Source organism: Borostomias antarcticus (assembly GCF_949987555.1).
Source record: "Borostomias antarcticus genome assembly, chromosome: 7".
Lineage (NCBI taxonomy): Eukaryota > Metazoa > Chordata > Actinopteri > Stomiiformes > Stomiidae > Borostomias > Borostomias antarcticus.
The window spans coordinates 657498-667497 of record NC_140240.1 but is presented as its reverse complement, the minus strand read 5'-3'; the positions used below and the strand labels follow the sequence as shown (position 1 = coordinate 667497).

At 49.8% G+C, this 10000-nt stretch overlaps 1 protein-coding gene across 1 annotated transcript in view; it reads right to left on the bottom strand.

The window, feature by feature from the left end:
• Nucleotides 1-10000, bottom strand: part of mapkapk2a (MAPK activated protein kinase 2a) — a 37929-nt gene that overhangs the window by 8979 nt on the left and 18950 nt on the right. Inside the window, exon 2 of the mRNA XM_084441537.1 lies at nucleotides 6520-6659. Coding sequence (XP_084297663.1) covers nucleotides 6520-6659 — 140 coding nt within the window. The remainder of the gene's footprint in view (nucleotides 1-6519; nucleotides 6660-10000) is intronic.

The window sequence follows — 10000 nt, the reverse complement described above, 5'->3', positions numbered from 1 at the left end:
CTACCAGTCATAGCCTACCTGACATTACTACTACCAGTCATAGCCTGTAACCTACCTGACATTACTACTACCAGTCATAGCCTACCTGACATTACTACTACCAGTCATAACCTGTAGCCTACCTGACATTACTACTACCAGTCATAACCTGTAGCCTACCTGACATTACTACTACCAGTCATAGCCTGTAGCCTACCTGACATTACTACTACCAGTCCAACCCTGCAGCCTACCTGACATTACTACTACCAGTCATAACCTGTAGCCTACCTGACATTACTACTACCAGTCATAGCCTGCAGCCTACCTGACATTACTACTACCAGTCATAGCCTGCAGCCTACCTGACATTACTACTACCAGTCCAACCCTGTAGCCTACCAGACATTACTACTACCAGTCATAGCCTGCAGCCTACCAGACATTACTACTACCAGTCATAGCCTGCAGCCTACCTGACATTACTACTACCAGTCATAACCTGTAGCCTACCTGACATTACTACTACCAGTCATAGCCTGCAGCCTACCAGACATTACTACTACCAGTCATAACCTGCAGCCTACCTGACATTACTACTACCAGTCATAACCTGCAGCCTACCAGACATTACTACTACCAGTCATAGCCTGCAGCCTACCAGACATTACTACTACCAGTCATACTGTAGCCTACCAGACATTACTACTACCAGTCATACTGTAGCCTACCAGACATTACTACTACCAGTCATAACCTGCAGCCTACCAGACATTACTACTACCAGTCATAGCCTGCAGCCTACCAGACATTACTACTACCAGTCATAGCCTGCAGCCTACCTGACATTACTACTACCAGTCATAGCCTGCAGCCTACCAGACATTACTACTACCAGTCATAACCTGTAGCCTACCAGACATTACTACTACCAGTCATAGCCTGTAGCCTACCAGACATTACTACTACCAGTCATAGCCTGTAGCCTACCTGACATTACTACTACCAGTCATAACCTGTAGCCTACCTGACATTACTACTACCAGTCATAACCTGTAGCCTACCTGACATTACTACTACCAGTCATAACCTGTAGCCTACCAGACATTACTACTACCAGTCATAGCCTGTAGCCTACCAGACATTACTACTACCAGTCATAACCTGTAGCCTACCTGACATTACTACTACCAGTCATAGCCTGCAGCCTACCTGACATTACTACTACCAGTCCAGCCCTGCAGCCTACCTGACATTACTACTACCAGTCATAGCCTGTAGCCTACCAGACATTACTACTACCAGTCCAACCCTGCAGCCTACCTGACATTACTACTACCAGTCATAGCCTGCAGCCTACCTGACATTACTACTACCAGTCATAGCCTGTAACCTACCTGACATTACTACTACCAGTCATAGCCTGTAGCCTACCTGACATTACTACTACCAGTCATAACCTGCAGCCTACCAGACATTACTACTACCAGTCATAGCCTGTAGCCTACCAGACATTACTACTACCAGTCATAACCTGTAGCCTACCTGACATTACTACTACCAGTCATAACCTGCAGCCTACCAGACATTACTACTACCAGTCATAGCCTGCATCCTACCTGACATTACTACTACCAGTCATAACCTGTAACCTACCTGACATTACTACTACCAGTCATAGCCTGTAGCCTACCTGACATTACTACTACCAGTCATAACCTGCAGCCTACCAGACATTACTACTACCAGTCATAGCCTGTAGCCTACCTGACATTACTACTACCAGTCATAACCTGCAGCCTACCAGACATTACTACTACCAGTCATAACCTGCAGCCTACCTGACATTACTACTACCAGTCATAGCCTGCAGCCTACCAGACATTACTACCACCAGTCATAACCTGTAGCCTACCTGACATTACTACTACCAGTCATAGCCTGCAGCCTACCAGACATTACTACTACCAGTCATAACCTGCAGCCTACCTGACATTACTACTACCAGTCCAACCCTGCAGCCTACCTGACATTACTACTACCAGTCATAACCTGCAGCCTACCTGACATTACTACTACCAGTCCAACCCTGCAGCCTACCTGACATTACTACTACCAGTCATAGCCTGCAGCCTACCAGACATTACTACCACCAACCAACCTGCCAGAAACCAGAAGCTGAGTGGCCTACGGTGTCGGCAACTGCTGGCAAACTACTACTGTGGTGCCACTACAATCACTACTGCTGCTGAGGTTATAGCTAAGCTAAAAGCTACGTTTAGCTAAATGAAGTAGCTGACGTTACGTTGAGAAGAGCTGACTCACAGCTAGTACTGTATTAAGGGTTGAAATGGAGCAGTAGAAAGGTGCTTGCCATGGGCCTTGATCAAACGGCCTTTTTAGGATGTGAATGTCCCATATCAAGAGAGAGCTCAATGGTTTCACAAGACTCTGAGAGAGAAACGCATCCGATCCTCTGTCAGGCGATGATGGTGCAGTTAGACAAAGAGTTCTGGGAAACGTAAACCATCAAACACATCTTGAGCTGAGGTCCAGACCACAGGCACGCCGTCATACTCTAGTGGTTTGGGCGGCGTTCCTAGATCAAAAGACCATGAATTGGAAGTGCAGACCTGTGTGGTTAGCTGTTAGCTCCCCCATACTGACTGACTAGACAGAGGGCCCCTCAGAGGAACAGGCGGGGAAGGGGGTACGGTTCCTGGAAGCCCTCCAGAGGGGGGATAGTGGCTGACTGCTGATGGGGCGTCACTCATTCAGAGAGAGAAACCAAGCAGCCTCAGGGGAGAAGGACTGGAGGATCACCGAGAAAGAAAAGTCATTTAGCCAAGACGCTGAGAGCTGGCAGCTAACCTCTATAGTGGACCTGTCTATGCTAGCTGAATCCTCCTACAGTGGACCCGTCTATGCTAGCTGAATCCTCCTGCAGTGGACCTGTCTATGCTAGCTAAATCCTCCTGAGGTGGACCCATCTGTGCTAGCTGATGGCCAAGGGTTCGTTGAGTTGAAGATGATGGCTCCAGCGGTCATAGTGGGCCCTGGTCTGCACAAACACATGACAGACTTCTGTCTTGACGTCTCACTTTGGTGTTTCATTTCAGCTTCTCTCTCACTCTGACTGCAGTTTCACAACCCATCATCACGGCCAGTTTCTGTACGCAACGCAAGGTTCGCCAGATGGCTGCAATGACTGCGTGCGCGACCGCGTGCGCGCATGTGTGTATGTATCTTCGCCTGAAAGAAACCGCCCGTCCAAACCACAGTGGCATATGCTTCGATACTCTCTTCGATAAAAAAAGAACGGACGCGAAACGAGACGGAAAGAGCGAGCCGGCCGCGGAGCAGTCACATGACATGGCCGCCATAAGGAAACGGGCCGCGCTTCGCGTCCAGTCCGAGTTGGATACTGATGCCGTCCTCCTCTTGTCCTCAACAAGTGTCCTCCTCTTGTCCTCCCCTTCTCTCATCCCCCCCCTCCTTCTTCCTCATCCGCCTGAAGATCACAAGGTCATCATCCACTGACAAACTGGCAGGCGCTCTGCTGTTCATCTGACCATTACATACACACGAGAGAGAGAGAGAGAGAGAGAGAGATGGAGAGAGAGAAGATTGCTATTTGACTATTATTCCAATGATTCTATCACGGCCTGACATTGATACTGAGATCAGAAAATCTGATATCTAGTGATTTCTGGTAATCCAGTGAGATTTGACTGTAAATGGAGGACGTACACACACACACACACACACACACACACACACTTTACCGTGTCAGCATCCCTGAGACACCGAAAATAAAATGAAAGCTGTGAGAAAAAAAAAATGAAAAAATGTGAAACTTTCTCACATCCTCTCTCCAACGCACCAGAACATGACACGCCTGAACACTCGGGGCTACACCAACTATTACATAAATAACACTTGCTTTCCATCTGCGTAAAGTCAAGATTCGGGTTCCCGAGAAAAGAAGTGTGAGAATGCTAAACTGCTTTCTTTTGCTTAGCTGGTCATCGCTGAAAGGGAACGCCCCAACGGAGGTTCTGGATCGCTCTGCTGGCCCAGTTCCAGGTGACCTCTGGCCCAGTTCCAGGTGACCTCTGGCGCATCTGAGATGCACGACGCAGATGTGTGCTCCTCTGAGACGCCCATCGTGAACACTTCCTGCTGTGACTGAGAAACATTTTGGAATATGCGGAACCTGAGGCCCTCGAGAGGAACGAGCACGTCAACGCTGGCCCTGGCCTGACCCTCTCCTGGACCGACCCGACTCTGACCCTCTCCAGGACCGACCACACTCTGACCCTCTCCAGGACCGACCACACTCTGACCCTCTCCAGGACCGACCACACTCTGACCCTCTCCAGGACCGACCCCACTCTGACCCTGTCCAGGACCGACCCGACTCTGACCCTCTCCAGGACCGACCCGAATCCGACCCTCTCCAGGACCGACCAGACTCTGACCCTCTCCAGGACCGACCACACTCTGACCCTCTCCAGGACGGACCAGACTCTGACCCTCTCCAGAACGGACCACACTCTGACCCTCTCCAGGACCGACCCGACTCTGACCCTCTCCAGGACTGACCCGACTCTGACCCTCTCCAGGACTAAGGCTGGTTCACTATAGTCTCTCTCCAGACTCAAATATTACGTTGAATCTCTGCGCTCTGCATCCTACATAAGAGTCTGCGCCACTTCACCACCTCAGCTGGTGCCCTGAGGGCGTATCGACGGGTCAAAATTGAAAGAGTGACAGGTCGTAGCAGCCAATCAAGAGAGGAAGAGACGGGGCACATCTATGGGTGGGAGTGCCTGATCGCGGAAATTGTTACCGATTGGTGCCGCCGGGATTCCGGCGCTACCAATGAATTGGCAGGATTTGAACACCAGATTTTTGCATGAAGTGTCCCCTAGACCCATAGTGAGATCTGCAGCATGCAGTAACGTAGTTAGCGTAGCTCACGGGGTTGTATCAGCGAAAGAACTCTCATGGGTCTGGCTTTGAGACTAGGTTCACTACAGGCCTGCTGATCAGACTAGGGGAGTTCAACTGCTCCTCAGTCTTTCCTGGAAATGCTGTTTTCTTCAGAAGGGCTGTGTGAACGTGTGTGCGAACGTGTGTGTGTGCGTGTGTGTGTGTGCGTGCGTGAATGGCGTTGAGAACCTGGGTGTCGGTCTGCCGAGTCGACTAGGCATGACAGCACCATAACAACACCAGCGCCATGGAAGCATGTGATCAGCTGTTCCACCGCACTGAGTGCAGGACTGGGGTGACCACACACACACACACACCCTCTCTCTCTCTCTCTCTCTCTCTCTCTCTCTCTCTCTCTCTCTCACACACACACACACACACACACACACACACACACACACCCTCTCTCTCTCTCTCTCTCTCTCTCACACACACACACACACACACACACACACACACACTCTCTCTCTATCTCTCTCTCTCTCTCTCTCTCACACACACACACACACACACACACACACACACACACACACTCTCTCTATCTCTCTCTCTCTCTCTCACACACACACACACACACACACACACACACACACACACACACACACACAGACATGTGGTGTAGCATACGTTAGATGTTGCAGATGTAAAGGAAACCCCGTTTAGAAGAAATGGGTAAACTTCCTTGAAGACTCTCTCTCACACAGAGAGTTTACAATAAGCGGGCTAAGCATGTGGCAATGACAATAAACGACAAAGTTATCTTGACTAGCTGAGCAGGACAGCTTGTGCTTGTGACCATGGAGGGAGGAAGTATATTCTCGCCTTTGCACATTCGACCACTTCCAGCTCTCTATCAATCCCTCTCTCATTCTACAGCCTCCAGCTCTCTACGTCATGGGTTCCCAAACTCCATCAATGTGGGCCTCCCCTCTGAAAACAGTGACACACCCGCACCCCCCCCCAACCCCCCAAATTTGTCCATTTTGCAAGGCAGCGTTAGCTAGCCCATAACGTTACACAGCTAAGTTAGCTCGGTGGCACCTGCTGCTAGTTAACGTTATGACGTTTTCGCACAATACATTCATGCCTGCGGGGGGAGGCTCTCTCTGCACTATCCACACATTTAGTATACATCTCTCCCATTATTTATTTAGATTTTCTGACCTTAAAAATCACGTTTCTTTCAGAAAAAACATAGAAAAAAATAAAATAAAATAAAAATCCTTTTTTTTTTCTTTTCTAACCATCCCTCTGCGCCTCCCCTGAATTTATTTGGGGCCCCCCAGGGGAGGCCCCCCAGGGGAGGCCCTGCTCTACATCCATCCCACTGTCTTCTTCTCTCTTTCTCTTGGAGACAAGTGGTGGTCTGCAAACGTACACACGCATCTGTGGGTTTTTGACGTTAACAATGTGTGTGTGCGCGTGTGTGTGTGTGTGTGTGCGTGTGTGTGTGCGTGTGTGTGTGCGTGTGTGTGTGTGCGTGTGTGTGTGCGTGCGTGTGTGGCGTGTGTGCGTGTGTGTGCGTGTGCGTGTGTGTGCACCGACCATTCCATGACGATGAGCAGACACTTCCTTCCCTGGTACAGGTTCTCGTAGACGTCGACGATGCGTACGATGTTGGCGCAGGGCGACGCCCTCCAGTGCAGCTCCACCTCCCGGCGGGCCTTGGCGCAGTCCTGCAGCATCTACGGACAGACGGGACACATTAGGGCTGGGTATCCAGTCGAATTTCAAGAATCGATTCAATTCCGATTCACAAGGTTCAGAATCGATTATCACGATTCAATTCGATTCAATATCGATTCGGTTAGTGTTACTAAAACCTGATTTTTTTTTTTAGCTGTAACCTTAATTACATGACTGCCAAGTTATGCAACACATCAATACTAGAGCTGGGTATCGATACTGATTTCCAAAAATGAATGAATGAATGAATCATTGAATGAATAAATGAAATATTCATTCCTTCATTCACTCATTAAATAGAAGATCGATTTTGGGATTCATGAATCGATTCTGATTCATTTGACTCAGAATCGATTCAGAATCGATGAATCGATTTTTGAAACCCAGCCCTAGGCCACATGGAGTTAGAGGAGAACGGAGGGAGGATATATAAGCCATGTTCCCATCCACACGTTTTATGCGAATTAAGTTAAATCGAATTAAAAATGCCTTATGGAAACAGTGAAATTTGATTAAAAATCATGAAAATCAACAAAAAGTTTGTACTGTCGATCTCATCGGATTTTCTCTTGTTCGATAAAAGTCTTTTGTGATAAATGCTTTATCCGATTTAAAGCTCTAGATGGAAACGCACGTTCACCGGCTTTATTCGCATTCATATTTTAAGCGATCCTCACACAATTCGATTGACAAGTGGATGGAAACATGGCTATAGTTAGATAAACACAGCGTCGTGCCGCTTGAGCACATTGTGTGTTGCTTGAATTTAGCAGCTAACCAGTGGGATCAAACGGACACATCCACCCAGTGAACTACAATGACCCAGAGGTGCAGGAACTAGAGTCACATTTCACACAGAGCAGAGCGCTACTGTCTGGAGGAGCTCTACTGCCCCCCTGAGGCAGGGAGGCAGAGTGACAGGCGGCGGTGGCTTCAAGTTGTCGCGTTCTAGCAGTGTGACTGCTCCGTTGTCACTTGTGTTCTTATAGAAGACTTTGCTGATATCTGGGACAGACCGTCGGCTCACGACTCTCAGATCCTTTATTTGTCACATGTAAACATGCAGAGTACAATCACAGCTGCCAGCTCCATGATGTGCTCAATTACATTACATAGGTTACACAAATTACACAATCAAATGACAATATGCAAAGATCAGGTACTGGTATAGATTAATTATGTACATGCTATAGGTATGGATATATAAATAAATAACTCTGCTGAATGACTAACATGTAAATGTGATTAAATCAATGAAACCTCCAGACAGGGTCACATGTGTCCTCATGTCTGATGGGTCAGGTCTGGTGTGATGGCGCCCTCTCTGGGCAAAACGCTGTCATTACATACGGCTGAATGAGAGGCTGTGCTGTTTTCCTATGTCCTCCCTTCCTCCACACTGACTACCCCTCCATCACTGACTACCCACACACACACACGGACACACACACACACACACACACACACACACACACACACACAGAGGTCTGACACTAGGTAGAGAAGGACATACAGTTAAATAGACTAGGTGGTCCAGCCTCTTCTACACAAGTAGGCTAAATATAGTTCCTACACTCCCCCTGCAAGTCACACACTCACTCCCTCACATGCGTGTGCACACACACGCATGCACACACACACGCATGCACACACACCAACACACGCTCACAAACACCGGGGCGGAGCTCAGACTAGTCACTCACAGTCACAACACCAGGTGGCGGCCATTGCAAAAAGACTTGCATCCGTCAAAAGCGGCAGACAGAGTCAACACTACTGAACCCTCATGACTGACAGAGTCCATCTGTCTGTCTGTCTGTCTGTCTGTCTGTCTGTCTGTCTCTCTGTCTGTCTGTCTGTCTGTCTGTCTGTCTCTCTGCCTTCCCGTCTCTCTGCCTGTCTGTCTGTCTGTCTGTCTGTCTCTCTGCCTGTCTGTCTGTCTCTCTGCCTGTCTGTCTGTCTGTCTGTCTGTCTGTCTGTCTCTCTGCCTGCCTGTCTGTCTCTCTGCCTGTCCATCTGTGTCTCTGTCTGTCTGTCTGTCTCTCTGCCTGCCTGTCTGTCTCTCTGCCTGTCCATCTGTGTCTCTGTCTGTCTGTCTCTCTCTCTGCCTGCCTGTCTGTCTCTCTGCCTGCCTGTCTGTCTCTGTCGTTCCTGCACTGTGGAGTCAGCTGACCATGTAAGGCCGGGGCTGGAGGAGGATCTGGACATCAAAGCCCCCCCGACCAGCGCTCTCGTAAACACACGGACAACTTCACACTCCCCCGTCATCCCCGGCCGCTGACGTGAAGATATCGCCTTGCTTCTTCCAGTGGCGTGCTCTTGGCGCTCGGCCCAAACACGGAGTAATGTGTGACGGGGGGCGGAAAGAATTCTGCACCCCGGCAGCGAGCCGTCCTCTCCTCTGTCCAGCCCCGCCCACACCGACGCCGGGCTCCGCCCACACCGACGCCGGGCCCCGCCCACAGGCCCTCAGGAGCCAGGGAGCCAGGGGACAGCACCCAGTAACTGACCCTGCTATGCTATAAAGGCCTGTCTGTCTCACTGCCCGAGAGAGAAACATTGTGGCGGTCGCCTACACACACACACACACACACACACACCACACACACACACACACACACACACACACTGCTGTTTGGAAAGAAGAGCGGTTAGGAACTCTGGCAGGCGGGTGGTAGATATAAAAACTGATCTTCAGCACGTTGGACCTCATGAAGTCCGTTAGCAAGCTTCAATCTCAGCTGCAGTATCTGAGCAGTAGCCTTCTACTGGGTGGTCATACCAGTGTTCAGTATGAGAGCAGTAGTCTTCTACTGGCTGGTCATTCCAGTGTTCAGTATGAGAGCAGTAGCCTTCTAATGTTAGCTGGTCATCCCACTGTGTTCAGGCAGAGATCTACAGGTTCCCACCATCAGTGAGTGGAGTGCTGTGGTGTTGACCATGCGTGAGGTCAGTGAGGGGAGTGCGGTGGTGTTGAGCATGTGTGAGGTCAGTGAGGGGAGTGCGGTGGTGTTGAGCATGTGTGAGGTCAGTGAGGGGAGTGCTGTGGTGTTGACCATGTGTGCGGTCAGTGAGTGGAGTGCGGTGGTGTTGACCGTGTGTGAGGTCAGTGAGTGGAGTGCGGTGGTGTTGACCATGTGTGAGGTCAGTGAGTGGAGTGCGGTGGTGTTGACCATGTGTGAGGTCAGTGAGTGGAGTGCGGTGGTGTTGACCATGCGTGAGGTCAGTGAGTGGAGTGCGGTGGTGTTGACCATGTGTGAGGTCAGTGAGTGGAGTGCTGTGCTGTGGTGTTGACCATGTGTGCGGTCAGTGAGTGGAGTGCTGTGGTGTTGACCATGTG